This window comes from Pyricularia pennisetigena, chromosome 6, assembly GCF_004337985.1.
Source record: "Pyricularia pennisetigena strain Br36 chromosome 6, whole genome shotgun sequence".
NCBI lineage: Eukaryota > Fungi > Ascomycota > Sordariomycetes > Magnaporthales > Pyriculariaceae > Pyricularia > Pyricularia pennisetigena.
In genome coordinates this window covers 2,426,546-2,446,467 of record NC_043744.1, presented here as the reverse complement: position 1 = coordinate 2,446,467, position 19,922 = coordinate 2,426,546, and the positions used below count along the sequence as shown (strand labels likewise).

The window sequence follows — 19,922 nt, the reverse complement described above, 5'->3', positions numbered from 1 at the left end:
ACGGTGCCAGTCTCGGTCAATCTACTCCGCCCCTGTGGCACAGCATCCTGGCCCCCACCGGCCCGAAGAAGCGATGCGATAGTTGGGGTGGACAAGAGTCACCCTGGCGGTGCGAGGCTACGTGAATAGCTTCATTTCGAATTGCCTCTATTCGCATCTGGGGGGCCACTTGGGTGTTCTTCTCTTACAGACAAGTCGTCTGCGCCGGGGGTCATTAATCCGGCCAGCAGGAGAGGTCGTCTTCCGGTGTGATGCAGACGCAAAGGTTCGCCATGTTCTCGGATAAGACGGAAGTTTGTTCAGGACGACACAAGGCAGCAAGATGTTAAGCGAGATGTTGGCATTTCTTGGGTCTCGTGGCTCGGAGGCTTGGAGGGAGGCTGGACGACAGCAATCAGACGTTTGTCCTGATAGAATTCGGCCCCCAATGAATCTATGCCAGGCGAGATGAAGAGCGTTCTGGAGTGATTCAGTCCAGGTACTAGCGCCCTGTGGCAACAGCAGGTGGCAAGCGGCAGGTGTGATGGTCAGCAGGAAACAGGTGTAACCGACCAGACCTAGACTTCAGCCGGCCACATGCGTGTGCATGACGAGTCCCCGGGTCGCCGGCGCGATGCCGAGAACCCTATTGAGACAAAAGTCGAATCCATCCCCCTCCTCCGAGCTGAATGGATGCCGACAACGTGGCTCCAGATCGCAAGCAATCGCCAAGACTCAGCCATTGAAGGGTTACAGCAGAAAAATAGCCCCCATAGGGCTGGCTGCGCCTCTTGCCCAAGGGACTCGGTGAGAACCCACCTGACCATTCTGGCAAAAACAAGCGACGCTATCTGTTCAGTGGGGGCTCCATTGTTTCTGGCGGGCGGGCGTCATCTTTTGTCTTGGTCTTGGTGCAGGTGGTGTCGGAATCTGAGTGAGAAAATGGAATGCACGTCTGACAAGCGCAGAAGTTCAGGCACCTTGTCGCAAGGCTTCCAATGAGGGAAGCCGTCCTCGGTTGGGTACCGAAGATAGCTAGGGTACTCAGGGTAGTGTAACCAGGAAGAATAAGGTATCCACCGCACTACTGTACATTCATTACGTATGGCGGTAACGTCTTTTTTTTTTTTTTTTTTCCTTTTTCTCCTTCCTGCTGCCATGAATCCGCTCTCCACCACACCTCGGTTCTGCATTCTTACCAGTAAACTCAATAAGCCCCAGTACCACCACACAAATCAATCAGTAACATGCCATCCAACAACTTACCGTCTTGGGAGTTAATATCTCCGAAAATCCGGCACGAGCACACTTACCGGACATGTCGGCAAACGGTTACTATTTCCAGGCTTGCCAAAAATGATGACTACCTACCTTACCTTAGGTAGATAGATTCCCAATATAGACGGATGACTCTTATTCTGATCTATGTATGGGTAGGACCGGAGTGAGAACATGACCTCGCTGCAGCCAGACGCCATAGAAGGTTATGTATAGAACGACACCATACAGCAGCAGTAATGTCTGGAAATATGGGTCATACTGCGCACGAGGAGCGAATTGGGTTACCGAGCCCGAGGACCATACAGCATCAGCAGAATGAGCTGCCATAATAGCATAGCACAGCCCCGGTCCTGTTCCGTTCACAGATTAGGGCGCCGGCTTTCGCCTGCCGCACCGCATCAGCACACATCAGACGGATTCTCTTTTGGCCGCCCGACTCCACGTGGCTGCCAAATTACGTCGCTGGGTGTAGCCAGCGACTACTACCGGTACTTAGACTAGAGACCTGGACCCACCAAACGTCGAATACCCCTGGATTGGGGTGTCAACCATCTCCGGAACGCCGTTTTCGTGCTCCGTAGCCAATCTGAGCTTTTTGCCTTTTAATTCTATCCTTGGCATTCGCGGGCGGATTCCACCTTTTCGTTATTTGCCTACCCGCTGCCAAAGTGTTTTCCCGTTGGTTCATGCACAGACATCACCAACTGGCTAACCACAACGGCCGTTTTCATCTCCAATTTTGGTTCTTGTAGGCCAATTTCTGCGTTGATATCCGCTGTTGTCCATTTTAGGGATCAAATGCATTTACCTTGATGCCTTGATTGCGTAGGTGCTCCTATAAAGTCGTGGCCATTGTGTTCTCATTACCGCAAGGACATTGCCGACAGGCTGCTGATCAGATCTACATGCTGGTCGTTCGTTTTTGGAGCATTCTGGCTGCAAAACGCATATTCAGGCAGCGCGGCTTGTTCTGCCGATCACTGGCTTGTGGCTCATATGGTGTCAACAATCAAGAAACGGTGAGTCGTTCGTTGTGTTATCATGACGAACAAAAATATAGAAGCTACTGGTAAGATTTGTCACTGGATGTTAGTAATATGACGCTTGAAGCAGGAAAACCCATGTAACGATCGTCGCATGCAGACTTGCGGCCTTAGTGCTGTGAGACTTTTATGGCTATGTACCCAAGTACCTACTTTATAAAGTATACGACCCTGATATCGGTGGCAAATGTGTCAAAATGTCGGGACCCAGCGCAAAAAAGCGCTGCAGTGACAAGAGAATGTGGATGGGTGGGGAATATGGAGATACTACGTACGGTAAGTAAGGTGTGTATAGAGGACGGACGTACAACGGCAGTCGGCTCCTACTCAATCCTAACTCTCCAACATCCGTAGAAACCCAAGAAAATCGGCACCTCCGCGTGCAACAAGTCACTAAAAACAACCTTACAATACTAATACTGTACCTACCTAGGCACGGCTGTGGGTGGGATGGAGGCTTAACCCGTGTGCCCCATAGTATTGTTTATTGCCTTGTATCTGAGTCAACCAGAGCCAGGCTCAGCCTCTTTCCCACCTTAGTTTCTGCGCTGCTGAGTGCGTTTGAGTGGGTATCTTGCTGACAAGGTGAACTGCCTTACGGGAGGGCACAGATTGTTGTACCTTTTAACCCCCATATTAGCTTTAGAGTTCGCTGATTCGCCTATTCTTAGCCAAGAATACATACAGTACGGTACACCCTGCTAAATACAAGTACATTGGTTTATTGATGCACCTTGTCTGGCAATACCGCACAAAGGTCCAATCCGACGTTGCACAAGCCCTGACATGGAGCCTGCCCCTGTTCCGCATCCTTACGCTGCCCTCCTTGTCTTGCACTTTTTGCTCTGTGGTACAGCAGACCCAAACTGGCGGATCGCGGAAGATTTTCGACCCACTCCCCCAAACAATATCCAGAAGAGAGAGAAAAAAAAAAAAAGAAAAAAAAATGCAATTGTTCTCCTTCACCTACAGACAGCATACCCTCCATTTCATTTTATTCCCATGTACACATCAGACAGCCCGCCATCTCACGCTCGATATTTCCAGACACGCTTTTCCAAACACGGTAGTTTTGCGCGTATTCGAGAGAGCCTGACACTCCTTTAGCTGCACGTGAGATTTTCAATACTCTCCTTTCAATTTCACCTCCTTTTTTCTTCTTTTTTCTCAAGGTTTGTACTGCCACACACATCTAGTTATGTACCTCTTTGTCTATCATGCAGTATGGCCCTCAATGTACCAACCATCACTAGTCACTTAACATCATACCGGTCGGCGGCGGGACCACGGCGAAAATCACTGTGTACAATACCTCCTGAATTTACACATTTTATTTCTTTACCTTACCTACATACCCCCGGCTTATAGGCAACCGCAAAAGGGAAATAAGCATTACGGCACATAATGGCTAAGTATGGAGCTGGCTGAGCAGTATGGCCCTTTTTATTTTATTTTTTTTTATTTTTACTTATTTTGGATCCCTCCCTTGTGCTGCAATATTTTTGCTGCCTAATAATTCCCTGCGTCTAGAATTGCTCCAGAACTCATGTCATCACTTTCTGACAGCCACACCGGTGGCTTAGGGTGTGAAGTAGCTCCGTGTCTATGCCCACCGTTAAGCATCCCACCCCCGAGGATTGACGGGACGGATCGATGACATGGCCGGAGTACCTCAAATGTTTACTGCTCATACTTGTTCTGCACTGTCTCATCCATCTATATAAGTCTTGATATCTCCCTCGTCGGGATGCCTTTCTGTTTGTATCAACTCCATCATCACAATAACAGCAACAATACGAACAATCTTCCAACACATATACAAGCCTATCATCACCAAAGCTGCCAATATCTCTGTCACACAGACAACAAATACCGACATTTTCACAATGGCTGCCACGACTTCCTTCACTGCCCCTCGCTTCCCGGTCATTGAGGCTGGGCGCAGCGGCTACAACCAGAAGCCCGATGAAGAGGATGAGTACCGTCTCCAGGGTCGCTCCGGCTACAACAAGTGAGTTTTATATTCCTGGTGCAGCCCTGGCTTTAGGAGACCGCCCAAGCTAACAATATATCTCAGGGGAAATGACGATGAGGAGGAGGAGAAGAAATAAGCGCAAGCCACAATGATCAGATCATCTGAAGCGTCTTCGCCTAAACCTACTCGGCAACAAAACCCCCCTCAGCATTTTCCAGCGAGCGATACAATACTCAACCAACGGGCAACCACTTTTAGAACAGGACGCGGCAACCGCGGATATCACCAGAAACAATGACAGCATTACGCAGGCGCTCATAGACAGCCCTTTTTTATTTCTATTCTGTACTATTCTGTTCCTCATCTAGCAAAATCTCTCTTCGTCTCTTTCGGGGCGGGAGGGTGGCTAGCGATGAACGGAATCGGGCTGGGGGCACCGCTGCCTCGAGCTGTTTTCCCTATATCCATTCGCTAGACATGCTGTTTTACAATAGAGCTACAAATTATCAATATTATTTACCCACACAAAACCTGATCATTAAGTGGCTGTTAGTGAAGTTCCAATTCAAGTTGATATAAAGAAACGTTAAATAGCAAGCCATGGTTTAAGACGTCTCGACTGTCAGGAGTCAAGGGATTCAACATAAGTAAATAGGCACTCACTTTTCAAATATGACACCGAGAACCTCTTCAGTGTCTCCATAGTCGCCACGGCCCGTTATCTCGGCCAGAGCATTGGCGGCATAGCGGAGATGTTCAGCAGCAAGGACGACGTCTATATCCTCTTCGTGCTGGTAGATCTGGCTGCCTGGTTTCTCGGAACTCCGGGTGGCTTCGGAAATGAAGTCATCTAGATGACCACGACATCTAGCTAGTAACTGACCCTGACGTTCAGTGACACCCAGGAGGTCCTGCATGTCGTCAGGCAGAGATGTCAAACTCTCAAAGCGGGCGGATAAGCTGTCTACCAGAGCATGGATAGAGCCGGGGTCGGCTACGTTATTCTTCAGCCCTACGGCGTCAGCGTTGCCACCCTCCTTGCATGATATTAAGAGCGGCTCAGCACCTTGGAGGCCCGGAACTGGTGCCAAGACGCGCCCTTTGAAGTCTGTTACCAGCGTTTTGAGTGCTGACGCGGGGACCTGCTCGCTCTTGTTGATGACTACAAGACTCTGCGGGGCCTGCGCCGCAAGCTGGACCGTCTCTTGCTCGTAACAGATCGAGTATTCGCCTTTGCTCTCTTTCTCGACGGATGCTAGAACCACGACTATGTCCGAGCCGAGGGCCTTGGACCTCGCCCTGCGGATCCCTTCCTTCTCAACGATGCCAATCTCCGCGGGCGCGGATGCGTCGGCCATCCCTTCGGACCTGAAACCTGCGGTATCGGCAAACGTGCACAGGTAGCCCCGTATGTCCAGACTCGCCTCGACAATGTCCCTCGTAGTCCCAGCCTCGGTCGAGACGATAGACGCCTCACGGCCCACGATCAAATTCATAAGAGAGCTCTTGCCGACGTTGGGCGGGCCCAGCAGCGCGATCCTAATGCCCTTGCGCAGGAGCTCGCTGCGCTTCGAGGCCATCTCGTGCAGGGCGATGAGGGCGAGTATGTCGCGCACCTGGCCCACGACGCTGTGCAGCAGCTCGTGCGGGCTCTCCTCAAAGTGCTGGTCCTCGGAGAAGTCGATCAGGGCCTCGATCTCGGCACGAGCGAAGAGAAGCCTCTCACGCCAGTCGTCGTACGACGCGCCCAGGCGGCCCGAACACCCCCGCACGGCGGCACGGCGCTGCTGCTCCGTCTCAGCATCCAGCGCGTCGCCGAGCGACTCCACTTGCGCGAGGTCAAGGCGGTCGTTGAAGAAGGCGCGCCGCGTGAACTCGCCCGGGTCTGCATATCGCACGCGCGCCGCGGCCGTCGGGACACATCGGGGGATCGCGGACAGTACCGATTTGACGGTCGCCCGCCCGCCGTGCGTGTGCAGCTCGAGAACGTCCTCGCCGGTCACGGTCTTGGGCCCCGGGAAGTAGAGGACCAGGGCACCGGAGTCGAGCACGTCCGGCGACCCTGGTCCGTCTTCCGGTGCATAAAGAGTCCTGACGGTTGCGTACCGAGGCTTGAGCGGTTTCTTGCCAGGGCACAGACGTCGGTATATCTGGTCTAGTTAGTATACCTAACCGAGTGATGGGGTAAAGCACGCTATTATTTTGGATTTCCAATCGGTTAACCTACCTCTAGGCAGTCTGGACCCGAGATGCGGATGACGGCTATACCGGCTCTTCCTTGTGCGGAAGAGAGAGCGTAAATGGTATCATCATGGGATGTAAGTGTTCGAGATGTCCCTGGGTGGCGGGCTTCGTGATGAGTTTGTCGTTGAAAATTCAGTTTCAACGTCTGGATTGGATGTGGTCTTGATCCACAGGGGACCAGTAACCTGCTCTCTGATCTAGGGACTGAAAACCTCAGATGTCGGCAAGGTAAGCTGCCCAATTGCTTCAGGTTAAGCCGAAGCATTGGCCTTACTTGTAATAAACAAGTTTCCTGGGATTAGCAGTGAACAGCATCCGCGGCAGTTGGAAGTGATACTAGTTCGCAAGGTATTGTACTGTATGTCAATGTTTGACCAACCTGCCTGGAGAAGCAAACTGGAAAAAGCAGCTATCCCCACTGAAGCTTTAGAGTGGGTGACACGGAAGGACGGCAATTTACACCAGACTAAACAGACCTTATAGTCAAATATTATTTCCGTTGAAAAAAGAAATCTGACCTATTGATCTCTACCAGCACCCATGCCCTTTCTCAGATCCGCGTTTTTTTTTTTTTTTTTTTTTTTTTTTTTTTTTTTTTTTTCCCTAATCGTCGATTTTATTGCGACTGCAATTCCAGAGCTATATTTGGCCGGCATCTAAATCTTTGGCAGTCAGTCATTGCCGTGGTTGTTTGGTCCACACTTTTGAGCTTTTTCTGCAGTACTGATACCCCACATGACCCACTACAAGGACAGGGTTAAATGTGATTTTGTCCAATTATGGGAGCTTTGACTGTCAGGGCTCCACTAGAATTTTGAAATCGATCACCGCCTAAAAGTTCGTTCCAAGCCAACTTTTTTTTCTCGGAGGCGATTAGACACAGCTGCCCCTCCGCCGACAGCAGAACTACCATCGTACAACTTCTTTTCACCACTACGTCTTTCAACACAAGGAGTCCTCGCTTTAACTAAAGCGAGTCTTGAGAGGATCTCACGCTACAGTTCACAATGGCTTCCGACGAGATAATATGGAACATCATCAACCAGCAGTTCTGCTCCTTCAAGCTCTCGTAAGTGTGTGACAAGAAAGATGACTGTTGTGAAAGATGAGCTCACTCACCCAGTCGATCGGTCGATATGTTGCTAACAGTCTTCTCGTGAAGGACAACGAAAAACCAGAACTTCTGTCGGAATGAGTACAACATAACGGGCTTTTGCAACAGGCAATCATGCCCTCTAGCCAACTCGCGTTATGCCACGGTCCGGTCGCACCCGACCAAGGACACGCTCTACCTCTATATCAAGACTATTGAGAGGGCTCATATGCCGAGTAAATTATGGGAGCGTATCAAACTCTCAAACAACTACGCCAAGGCTCTTGAGCAGATCGACGAGAAGTTGCAGTTCTTTCCAAAGTTTCAGAAGCACAAGGTTGGTACTTACCGCGCATGAATGAATTAGTTCAACTTGTCTACGATTTTGCTAACGGCACTTTACAAACAGGCCAAGCAGCGTCTTACCCGACTCACACAAGTGCAGATCCGAATGCGGAGGATAGCAGCCGAAGATGAGCGGCTCGGCGAGAAGCTTGTTCCCAAGCTAGCGCCCAAGGTTAGACACCGAGAGGCTGCTCGTGAGCGCAAGGCCGAGAGGGCAGCCAAGCTCGAGCGGACGATCGAGCGCGAGCTCATCGAGCGTTTGCGCCAGGGTGCATATGGCGACCAGCCACTCAATGTCAGCGAGGCCATCTGGGGCAAGGTTCTCAAGGCCATGGAGCGTGACGGCGATGGAGTTCGCGACAAGGACAGGGATAAGGGAATCGAGGTGGATGAAGACGGTAATCCAATCGATGAAGAGGAATATGATTCGGAGGAGGAAGAGGAGGAGGAAGAGTTGGATGGTAACATCGAGTATGTCAGCGACATTGAAGAGAGCGAGGATGAGCTGGGTGATATCGAGGACTGGCTCGGCAGTGACGACGGCTCTGAGGAAGAGGACGACGACGACGATGAGGTCAGCGACGACGAGGAGACCACCAAGTCGAAGAGCAAATCCGGAGACAAGCGCAAACGTGGACGGGTTGTGCGCATGGCCAAGAGAAAGAAGGTCCAGCTCGAGAAGGAGACGGAGGGACAAAGCAAAGAGAAGTTGCTCGCTTTCTAGATCAGGCCAGTGTCAGGGGAAATGGGATGGAGGAATTCGGCATCAGGATTCTGGGTTGTTGTTGGTACAATTGCAATGTATTGCTAATAAGGGAACATTACTGTCGTCAATGCTAAAGATACCCAGAAGTATGTTCAGATCATCTACTTGTTTGCTCACTAACAAAAAGAGCAGCGACCAAAATTAGTTGTGGAAATGTGTTTGGCACGGCCAGGGGAGACGTTGCCACTGCATAACCTCATGCGACCAAGCGTGCAGGGCGCAGAAGCTCCAACCAACCATCAGCCGCCGGTCGGAGGGGCATTCCACGGTACAAATCCATCCGACTTGAAACAATGGGATTCCAGGCATTTCGACTCGGTGCCCGACCCGTCTAAATCCCCGAAGAATCAATTCTCCCTACGTAGCACATAGCTGAGATATCCACCGGCATTTACCTGCCACCTCGCTTTCCACTCAATCAGACTGGATTAGTTCACAACCGTGTCTACTCTTATCGCGCAAAAAATACGCAAACTGTGCTTCATACAATATACACCGCAACTAAGGAATTTACTTTCTTACCCTAGTCATCAAATCCTCGCGAACCGGCCCCTCCCCCTCTGCCAAGGACACCAATTTTTGTCGCGTGTCCAATCTTTCTCACGAAATCCAACAGTCACTCAGCCAGCCACCATAAACCTCCCAAATTGGAACGAAGAATAGCCACGCGCTACGCTACGACGATACCCGCCCGCTTGTCGGTCGGGTGCTGGACCGGCGCCCGCCATGGCATCCTGGTACTCGAACATCCTCACGACCACAACCTCACGCATCACAACCCTCCGAACCACACTGCTGGGCGGCGAGGCGGACGGTGACACAGAGGACGACACGCACGTCTGCCGAGTCCTACGCGCATACTATACTGAAAACGGACGCCCGTTCCCAAACTGGCTTCCTCCAGACCCGAAGGCCCCGCCTCCCGTCGCGCCAGTCTACTCGCAGCCCGCGGTTGGTAGCCGCTACGGGGCAACTGCCTCTGGTGGCGGCGGTGGAGGTGGAGGTGGCGGCGGCGCGCTAAGCTCGCTGTGGGACAGCGGCGGCGGTCGCCAGGACCAGCAGTCTCTGCGGCAGGGGCGCGGCCAGCCACCGCCCATGCGCGGGGCGGAGCAGCAAAGCGGCGGCCGGATGAACCCGTACGCGGCAGCGAGGGGAAGCGACCCGCGAGACGAGGTGCAGGCTAGACCACTGCCCAGTCAGCGGGCAGGAAGCTACCAGACGGCTTATGGTAACAGCAGCACTCCTCCGCCGGGAGGCGGCGGCGGCGGCGGCGGCTCGGCACAGGATCGACTGCGGAACCGACTATTCCAAAGGGGTGCGGGCGGCAGCGGTGCTAGGACGACCAGCCCGGCTTCTTCATCGGGACCATTTCAGCCGCCTGCGCCATCCGGGGGCGGATATGGCGGCGGCGGGGGCGGTGGTGGCGGCGGGGCAGGGGACTACGAGGACAGGTTTGCACCAGGTGGGATGTACGATGGTGGTGGCGGTGGCTATGGGGCAGGCGGTGGTAACGATAGGGCATACGTATCTTCGAACTCGCCGTGGTCATCGGGCCAGCAAGATTACTCTGGCGGAGGTGGCGGCGGCGGTCGTTCTGGTGGTGGACTTCCTCAGGGGCCAAGAGCGGGTGGGCTGCCGCGCGGCCCTCGCATGCGATGATTGCGTGGCTCGTAGAAAATTATATATTGATCCTTTCTACTTGATTTGATCCTGCGGATGTATGCATATCGCTACATGCTATACTAACTAAAATACAAAAAAAAAAAAAAAAAAGCCAAAGCCCCGTTTTATGATGCAGATGTCTAAAATTCTCGCGGCGTTTGGATCCAACCAGGTGACAGCTCGGTTGGTGGCGCATTAACCTGACCTGGCCATCCGAGCAATCCTTGATCTGCCAACAAAGCAGTTCGCTCTGGGTTTCTCAAGCATATGGTGGATTCTGATAGTTTAATTTCATAACCGACATGATCTGTCTCGGTCTAAAACTAATTATTTCCTGCAAATAGACGTACAAAAGCAATGTAAATAGTACACATGCTGAATCTGTGATCCCATCATCGATCGCCTCTTGCGCCCGGGTAATGAGGCAACTTTTATTCAGGCATACATTGAAGGCGACGAAGCTTCTAGTGTCGCAGTTGCCCATACAGGTACCGACCCAAGGGGTAGCTGAGGTACCCTGGTTTTAAGGATGCAGAAGTACAAAAGTAACTTTGATACCATGTACCCTAAATCTCTCTTTCTTCTATGAATTGTGCGGAATCCTGGAGCGCAGTACTTCTCCAAAGGCACGCCTCTCTCCGCATGTGACATTGCGGGGCCGCAGTCATGCATGCCCGTCATTTCTATCGGTAGCTCAGTGAGGGGCAACTTTCATTGACTGTAGGGCGTCATCACTGAGGCAGCTCTTATTCTTAGCGGCGCCCAATCGAACCACCGTCACCCACCCCCGCAAACATAAACGAGACGCAACTCTCAGACACGTCCGATGACGCTTTATCCATCCTATCGCGACAGTCACATGGGGTGTTCCCATCATGCCCTTTTGATTCCTTGATCCTAGACTACTCCGCCGCGGAACCAAATTTGTCTTGCGCATGCCAATCTCGACAAGTAGCACGTAATCAAAACGGAGGCTACCATAATCCTCTTGTTACCTTCTCGTCCCGTTAATTGACGGCCGTCGCCGTGCCTCACCCGGCCGTTCGACCATGACCTCCAACAGTCACCCATCCGACAACAACTCGGCGCAAAGACCGGCATCTCCGGCCGGTAGCTACTACGCCATGAGCGACGACGAAGAAGGGGACTACAACACCATCACCCATACCGAGTCTGGTAAGGGGGTGAAGCTGTTGTATTCCAAAAGCAAGGTCTGTGACTTCAGTGCCCAGTTTGTATTTTCTCAATAGCTACTCCTGCTCGGCTACGTAACACGCACTAGCGACCTGGTACTAACGCGCCAGAATATACTACAACAGGTTTACATCCACCCAACGCCCTCTTCCAAGGACAACATTCCTGGCTTCATTGCATTGTTGCAGCAAAAGCCACCGCGCAACGATACCCGCCCAACCTCATCTTCATCCGCCAAGAGCAACCCTGCCTCCTCTGATCTGCTCCTCGCATGGCTTCCAGAGTCCTCACTTGGCGACTCGGCCAGCATCTATGTCAAGGTCGACCTTTGTGAGGGAGATTCTCCTCCAAAACAGTCCTACCTAGTACCTCCGCCTCCCACAGTAACGACACATAGTGGCTCGATAGGTCATTATGCGTTTGCCGTCCCTGTCTCGGCGATCTACAGCCTCCTGGTGCGTCCGCCCAGTCTGGGCTGGTGGTTTGGTTCCGTCATCATCAACACGCGAGCTGGTGACTCATTTCCAGCCCTATTCTTCCACGATAGCGAGTGCCAGTCAACCATGCTCCGCAAGAAGAAGATAACGCGTGATAGCTTCGACCCTTTCGGCGAGGGTGGACAGATGTTCTGGGGTGGAGATGAAGTGTTACGGTGGCTCCGTCGCTACGTTAAGGTTGAGCGCAGCGGAGCCGAGCCGAACATCTATCTAGTAGAGCCCAGCAAGGAGGATAGCGAAGCATTTGGTGGAAGCTTGACGAGCAGCTCCCCCAGCCAGATCGGAAAACGGGACAGCGCCAGGGGTATTGGATCCTCCACTGCTGCAGGTGCATCAACATCTGTAGATGCTGGCATGGATCCCTTTATGAAGTTTGTCAAGGAGACAGGTTGGAACATCATGGAGAAGTTCTCCAAGGTGACAACCATGACACGCCAGGCGGCCCAGGATCTTATGGAAAATCCCAGCATGCCACCACAAGTCCGGCGCCTGATGCGCAACCCAGAAGTCCAGACGATTCAGGACGAGTTCGATAGCGCGCGTATCTACCTTGCGCGGTGGGCGATGGGTATTGCCGAACAGAGCGAGCGTGACCGCCGTCAACGCATATGGACAGCGCGTGATGTGATGGAGCTTGAGGATACCGATGTTGGCGAGTTTGAGTTGCTTGAGGGCGCCACAGGTGCCATGTCGCTCGAGGAGCAACGCAAAACCGTCACTTTGAGCGAATGGAAAGGATTTTTTGACGCGCGCACCGGGCGGCTCACGTACACCGTTGACGAGGTCAAAGAGAGAATATTTCACGGCGGCTTAGACCCGGACGATGGCGTGCGTAAAGAAGCATGGCTCTTTCTTCTGGGAGTTTATGACTGGTACAGCACTGCAGATGAACGAAAAGCGCAGGTTGCATCGCTACGGGACGGATATGTGAAGCTTAAAGGGGCTTGGTGGGAGCGACTTGTTGATTTGGGAGGTAAGGGGGAAGCCGGCGAATGGTGGAGGGAGCAAAGAGGACGTATAGGTGAGAAAATACACCACTGAGCCCGTTGTTCTCTGCTTTTTTTTACGGGTTGATACTGATATCTGTTTCCATGGTTGCAGAGAAGGATGTCCACCGCACAGATCGAACAGTGCCCATCTTCGCTGGGGAGAACATACCTCATCCCGATCCAGATTCCCCTTTTGCATCTTCAGGGACCAACGTTCACATGGAACAGTTGAAGGACCTCCTCCTCACGTACAACGAGTACAACCAGGAGCTGGGATACGTTCAAGGAATGTCGGATCTGCTAGCGCCGATATACGCCGTGGTACAAGACGATGCTATTGCGTTCTGGTGTTTCCAACGCTTTATGGATCGTATGGAGCGTAACTTTCTTCGAGACCAATCCGGCATGCGTGCGCAATTGCTGGCGCTTGATCACTTGGTCCAGTTTATGGACCCCAAGCTCTATGCGCACCTTCAGTCGGCCGATAGCACAAACTTCTTCTTCTTCTTCAGGATGTTATTGGTTTGGTACAAGCGTGAGTTTGAGTGGCTAGATGTGCTTCATCTGTGGGAGGTTCTCTGGACCGACTACCTGACCAGCAGCTTCCACCTGTTCTTCGCGCTGGCAATTCTGGAGAAGCATCGCGACGTAATCATGACACACCTTAAACATTTCGATGAGGTGTTGAAATACGGTATGTTTGGCACTAGAGGGCCCTCAACTCAGTCACATTCCATGCAGTGTGCTAACCAACTTCTTCTCAGTCAACGAGCTCTCCTGCACTATGGATCTCGAGTCTACCCTAATCCGAGCGGAGGCTCTGTTCCGTCGCTTCCAACGATTAGTTGAGGCTATTGATAAGAAGAAGAATTTCCCATCGCCGAGAACTATACGTTCACCAAGCACCATAGCGTCGTCTTCATCCAATGGAGGAGCCCATGCAGGCAACGAGCCTAGTACCGACCCTCGCTCCCCATCCCGTAACAAGGGCAAGTCGCCAGATCAACAAGAAGATGTCGTAAAGGTCATTACCCCTGAACTCAGGGGTCTCCTGAGCCGGGAGGTTGCAATCCTTCCTAGAAATGAGGTTGCGCAAAAGGGAGAAGGATGGGCGACTGTGACGAAATAGGTACATGTCCTTTGATTGTTTGTCATAAACATCATGTACTGTTGGCCATGGGTTTGTCTATGTGCTACGGCGTGTTTGAGCTGGACTGAAAGAATGTAATGGGACTATTGGTGCATGTATTATCACGGATCACGGCGTTTTGTTCTGCAGCGGTTGACTTGGAAATTATTTGGGGTTTGCGTCATTGCTATCGGGAATCATACTTCTTTTGAATTATTGCTACGTTGCCGGACGAAAAGAAAACAGAATTAAAAGCTAGCTGTGGCTCAAAAGTGTAGCTGGTGATATTTCTTCTCATGACTGCAGGTGTTTTTTTTTTTCCTTTTCTTTCTTTTCCTCTTCAAAACGCTACAACGAGTGACAACAAAGTATAGCGCTGTAGTGTTTCTGATGGCAGATCCCCGTTGCTCAATCACTTTCCAGGAGATGAAGCAGCTGGCGACTGGATCATGTCGCTCTACTTTCCCCCGCTTTCTACTGCCCCACAGGAGGACAAGAAAAGCCCTTACCGAGACAAGTACTTTTTCTGGTTTCGCATGTCACTACTGGCAACTTTCTTCAACTACCCCTGAGAAAGAACCAAACGGGACACAAAATAACCCGCCCCGCCGTTTCCGCCAGCGGGCCCCTCCCTCGGGCTCGCTCCCGGTCGAGCTCCTCGTTCCTGCGCGAGAACGACAGCGACAACGACACTGCAGCAGCCGGGCTGTTGTTGAACGGCAGCGTTCACCGCGTCGAACCGCAAGCCGGACTGTGCGTTGCGTTTGAGCGGGCCGTGGCCCAGGTCCCAGGTCCTCCGGGACATTTTGCTGAAACTCTGTTGCTGACATGGTAAGTTGTGGCTGTGTCAGTCTTCTGTAGCAAGCACAAGTCCTTGTTCTTTTCTCGGTGGGCATTTGCATTATGGATAGAAACGCAGATCAAGCATTTAACTACTCAGCATGCCAGTGGCAAAAAAGGATAATGCTGAGGGATTGCCAGCTGTGTATAATGGAATCGGCAGGCCAGTTCCTCCTCGATGGAATTTCTTCTACATGATACAAGGACAAGCACACAAGCAAGAACTGGTACGGCATGTTTTGTTTTGCTATTCTTCGTGAAGGATATCTATGCTCGCAGCAGTGCACAAATACGGAAAGACTAAACACCCGCCAACGACCTGCAGACGCCATCTAATGCAGCTAGTAAACATACTTTGTACTGAAAACGCTAAGGAAAATAATATCTCATCGCCAACTATATACCCTGCACCTTTCTGTAAGATGGCGGCTTCATGGTCCTCCTGATAAGCTTTCCGACATAGGGGGGTATGAGGGAGATGGCGAGGATGGCCAAGACTCGCCACAAGAAGTCCCTGTACAAGTGAAAGAAAACCAAAGCGTCAGTTGTGAGAATGAGTAAAGACGGCCCAGTGTGCAGGTAACTTACAATGTAATCATGAACTTGAGATCAAAATACCCCGACAAGAAGGGTATCGACCCCATATATACCAGGAATGTGCCAACTATCGATACTATCATAACCGGATGCCATGTCGTGATTTCAATGGCTACCATGAGCAGTTCGTTGAGCACCAGGACGGTAAAACTGACTGCCACCATCTTGGGACCGTCAACCTCGGTAAGCAGCTGCGAGAGGCCCTGGATGATGCCTCCCTGATAGACCGAGACAAAGACCCAGACGAAAAAGGTCCGATATGAGAGTGACCGCCCCGATGTGAGCTCCTTGTAGAGCTCCGGGTAAAGATTTGCAAGGTTCTCGTCCACGTCCTTGTCGAGAACCAGAGAGAGCACTGGGAACGCGGTGTACATTGTGGCATACCCGACCAGTAGCCAATCCTGCAACAATGTGATATTTCTTGGTTAGCTAAGGTGTTTCCGTTTGATATCAGCTTGAAGTGCAAACGAATGAAACGCACCTTGTACAAGCCATCCGGTTCGAAATGCATGGCAATGCTGTACATGGTCTGGCAGACTGCAATGATGAGACCGCGATGAATGACAAACTGAGCGAGCTTGGCACTTCGCTTGTAGCTGTTACGACCATGCCAGACAAGAAGCTTGGTGAGGTGGTGGAATTGCTCAATGGAAAAGTCGGCTGCCAGACTGGCCTGTCGTCCTTCCTTGCCTACGATACCGACACCTACATCGGCAGCTTGGATCATGGAGACGTCGTTGCCACCGTCCCCGATACAACAGACACGCTTGCGAGTGTAGTCCCTGATGAGCCGTGCTACCTCGGCCTTCTGCGTCGGAGAGCATCGGCAAGCTACCACTGTCGGTAGACGTACTGCAACAGACACAAAATCTAGTCGATGGTGTTGCAGTAGAAGAGCTAAACTCTCGCCGTCAATGAGAAGACACGCGTCCGTCTTGTTCCGTAGAAAGTCGAGGTGGTCTTGAGCACTGTCAGACCGCTTCATCTTGGCCAAGGTATAGATGTACTGGCCACGCGCAACCAGTTTGGAGCTGACGGCGACGCAGCGAGCGGTCTCGACCTTATCACCAGTCAACATCCAAATCTTGATACCGGCGTTGCGTAGAAGTTCTAGGGACGGCTTGATATCTTTCTGCAGCTTGTCCTCTACTCCTGTCACTCCAAGCAGCTCCAGGTCGCGCTCGAGGTAATGTGAGACGACCTTTTGCATGCCTGCGTCCCTCCCGTTGATGGCAAGGGATGCCTCTTGGTATCTACTGGAGAACTCGCGGTATTGCTCCGCTGAGAGGCGCTTACGACCGACGACCAGCGTACGTAGACCTTCCCGGGCCATGTTTGCAGTCTCCTCGTCGAGCCAGTCGTTTGCGGCAACGATGGAACTCATCACGGTGTCGGCACCCTTTTGATAGAACCACGTCTCGCCACTGCCAATCTCATTGGGGCGCTCGAAGAACTGCACGATAACGCCCATGCGCTTTCCCTCTGACGTGAAGGGGAATATCTCGAGAATTCGTACATGGACCACAGTCTTTCCCGTCTCGGAAAAGCTGAGAATCATGCTCTGCCGATCTCGATACGTCAACCTCAGCCCGACCGCCTCGGTCCACTTCACGATGGCGATCTCATCGGGAGATGATGCTTGATATGAAGTGACCGTCTTTCCATCTTCCTCATCCGTGGTAGGTGTGACATTGTGGCAAAGAGCCAGGGCCAGAACAACGTCACGAACTCGGGCACCAATCTCACGGCGGGTACGCGTGGTGCCACTGGCTGCTGCGTTGGTGAATGTTGATGATGGTGTGACGAGTTGAGTACTGTCCGAAGCGTCTGACAGTGTTGGCTGGACATGGAAGCCTTGCCTGATGTAGGATGACACCTCATCCATTGCCTCGTTGGCATATGAGACCGTGCCGATGTGGATCTTCTTCATTTCCATCTCGTTCTGGGTAAGCGTACCAGTCTTGTCGCTCAAGAGGTACTCAATCCTTCCGAGATCTTCCGGTATGGTACTGGTCCTCACGACGGCTCCTGGCATGCCTGGGTCGCGTTGAATGAACCACGAGTAAACACTCTTGCCCAGGTCCATATTCACTCGGAGACTGATTGGAACAATGGTGGAAAACAGAACCAGGAAGCGCATGATCTTAATGTACCATACGTTACCTTCAGTGTTGGTGAAGCCTTGGAAAGCAACCAGGATTATTGACAGTGCCAGAGTAAGAGCGCAGAGAATCTTTGTAAGAGAGTTGATCTCGTACTCAAGAAGACCCGTCTTTGATCGAGAAGGAGATGTTGACAGGGCAGAACGAGTCTGTGGCCCGGTGTAGACGATTACGGCCAAGGTTACCGCGTTAGATGCGATGACCGTGTTCGCCCAAGCCGTGTTATCGATAGTAAGGGGTGCCGTGTTTGCGAGTTCATCCCCGTTCGGTAATCTCGCGCCAGGGCTCATGGCATCTTGTCTGCTTGGCAAAAGCTCCAGCGTTCCCACGAACTCGTTGACCTTCTTGTCAGGCTTCCCAGCCGTGACCCTAAACCTGACAAGCTCCTCTGTGGCCATGTTCTGAGATAGAGGAGATGCAATACGCAACTTCCAGTCCGTTTCACCATCTAGTTGATCTGTCCTGATGAAGGTTTCACCACCCGCGCCTGCCTGAGAACCATGGCCGTCACTGGCGCCATCGGATCGGGGTTGAGATGCGCCCCCGTTGACCGATGCATCATCCAAAGTCACGAGTTCAGGCTCAACTGGCTTCGGGGCCACCGACGTGGAGGCAGTAGCTTCCGAGGCCAGACATTGTAGAATGACGACATCGGCCGGCACCCTTTGGCCCTTTGTTAGCCTGAGGACGTCGCCAACCTTCAAGTCCTTGGACGCTTTCACCACCTCCCTGATATGGGAAGAAGCGCCCTTGCCAGCTCCTTCACCCTCGGCCAACTCCTCCTCCTCTTGTATGTCAGACAGTCTGTCCCTCTCACTAAGCCTCAGTTGCGCCTTGCGTGAGACTGCAGACTTTAGCTTCTTCCTCGACCTGCCGTTTTTCACCGTGGCCCCTGGGTCGTCAAACTGTATGGTGGTGTATGGTTCCGAGTTTGCCTCGCTGTCCCTGCGGCGCCTGGCAATGTCATCGTGGGCCTCCTTCCCCAGTGTAATCATGAGAACAAAGGCCAGAGGGGCGATATATGTCGATATGTAGCCGATCCTTAAAGCTGGAATGGCCTGTGAAAGTGCCACTAGAAGAAAGTACATGTTGAAGAAGAACGAGAACTCGTTGTAGAGCGTTATAGGCAAAAATGACCATGCAGTATACTTCGCGTTGGACACGGCGTTTGGCGGGAAGCGAGAGGATGGTGCTGAGCCAACGGCGACGAGCCTAGAGCCGGATGGATCATGATCCTCCTGACCCTCGTGCTCTTCTGGCGGCGGCTGTCTCTGATCCGCAACACTGCTGGAGCCGGACATGAAACTGGGAAGCCGCAGCGCGTCAGTGATGCTCTTGAGGCGCTTGTGGCCCCCAGGTCTTCGACGGCCCTGGTCAGAGTCCGGCAGCAGGGGAGCATCGTCGTCCCCGTGCCTATCGCTGTCTTCGAACCTGGAGCTCGAGGCGTCCCTGTCCCCTGATGTCAACAGACCGTCAGACTGGTCGCTGCTCCCATCCCTTCGGTGTCCCAACTCGCCATATTGTCCACGGTCCCTCGAGCGACGCAAACCCCCCATGCGTAGATTGCGCAGAGGTATCCTAGGGGAGCTTCTATGTTCCGCAGCGTCGCGGGCGTGGGACTCGGCAGAGCCACGTAGCGGCTGCTGGGACGAGGTGCTCTGAGGGTCCAGCTCCTGAAGGTCGATCTCGAGGTCAGAATCGGAATCGTCGACGGGGGAATCGGGCGGTTTTGCTGGGTGGTGGTTGGAGGCCTGTTGGTTCGGCATCCCGCATTTATCGATGTGTAGACAACTTCCGGGGTTTCGGGGTCGGTAACGAGACTTTAAAAAAAAATGGCGGGAAGCGAGGGCGCGTGTGAGTGGGCGAGCAACCACGGGATTGATGCAGCAGTAGTAGATCGGCTCGACTGGCTTTAGGGTTTACTAGTTCAGTTAAGATGCATTCAGGCAGCGAAGCTGCTTGGTCCGATCATGCTGCGTCGTCGCATAAGCTAGGTGAGAAACAAAGATGGGGGGGTTGGGTGACTGGCACAGCAGTGATGCAAAAGAATCGCTGCACCGGAGAAACAAACAAAGGAAAAAAAGACTGATATTCGAAAGAGAACTTTTGTTGCTTCTGGACTGCCT

General features: G+C 52.4%; 7 protein-coding genes across 7 annotated transcripts; 5 read left to right on the top strand and 2 right to left on the bottom strand.

Moving 5' to 3' along the window:
- Positions 1–4,189: 4,189 nt before the first annotated feature.
- Positions 4,190–4,414, top strand: PpBr36_04550 (uncharacterized protein; the record flags this gene model as incomplete). The annotated part of the gene is made up of 2 exons (XM_029891709.1): positions 4,190–4,314; positions 4,381–4,414. The coding sequence occupies 2 exons, from the start codon at positions 4,190–4,192 to the stop codon at positions 4,412–4,414; spliced, it is 159 nt and encodes a 52-aa protein (XP_029749882.1).
- Positions 4,415–4,790: 376 nt separating this feature from the next.
- Positions 4,791–6,787, bottom strand: PpBr36_04549 (uncharacterized protein; the record flags this gene model as incomplete). The annotated part of the gene is made up of 3 exons (XM_029891708.1): positions 4,791–4,809; positions 4,942–6,428; positions 6,506–6,787. The coding sequence occupies 3 exons, from the start codon at positions 6,785–6,787 to the stop codon at positions 4,791–4,793; spliced, it is 1,788 nt and encodes a 595-aa protein (XP_029749135.1).
- Positions 6,788–7,529: 742 nt separating this feature from the next.
- Positions 7,530–8,684, top strand: PpBr36_04548 (uncharacterized protein; the record flags this gene model as incomplete). The annotated part of the gene is made up of 3 exons (XM_029891707.1): positions 7,530–7,591; positions 7,685–7,952; positions 8,025–8,684. 3 exons carry the CDS (start codon positions 7,530–7,532, stop codon positions 8,682–8,684), a joined length of 990 nt encoding a protein of 329 aa, XP_029749136.1.
- A 768-nt stretch (positions 8,685–9,452) lies between these two features.
- Positions 9,453–10,385, top strand: PpBr36_04547 (uncharacterized protein; the record flags this gene model as incomplete). Its single annotated transcript, XM_029891706.1, has 1 exon — positions 9,453–10,385. One exon carries the CDS (start codon positions 9,453–9,455, stop codon positions 10,383–10,385), a length of 933 nt encoding a protein of 310 aa, XP_029749131.1.
- Positions 10,386–11,437: 1,052 nt separating this feature from the next.
- On the top strand, positions 11,438–14,197 carry PpBr36_04546 (uncharacterized protein; the record flags this gene model as incomplete). Its single annotated transcript, XM_029891705.1, has 4 exons — positions 11,438–11,599; positions 11,708–13,100; positions 13,181–13,762; positions 13,833–14,197. 4 exons carry the CDS (start codon positions 11,438–11,440, stop codon positions 14,195–14,197), a joined length of 2,502 nt encoding a protein of 833 aa, XP_029749132.1.
- A 449-nt stretch (positions 14,198–14,646) lies between these two features.
- On the top strand, positions 14,647–15,032 carry PpBr36_04545 (uncharacterized protein; the record flags this gene model as incomplete). The annotated part of the gene is made up of 2 exons (XM_029891704.1): positions 14,647–14,714; positions 14,819–15,032. The coding sequence occupies 2 exons, from the start codon at positions 14,647–14,649 to the stop codon at positions 15,030–15,032; spliced, it is 282 nt and encodes a 93-aa protein (XP_029749133.1).
- PpBr36_04544 (uncharacterized protein) lies at positions 14,760–19,562 on the bottom strand (the record flags this gene model as incomplete). Its single annotated transcript, XM_029891703.1, has 4 exons — positions 14,760–15,020; positions 15,449–15,551; positions 15,626–16,035; positions 16,116–19,562. 4 exons carry the CDS (start codon positions 19,560–19,562, stop codon positions 14,760–14,762), a joined length of 4,221 nt encoding a protein of 1,406 aa, XP_029749134.1.
- Positions 19,563–19,922: the final 360 nt, after the last annotated feature.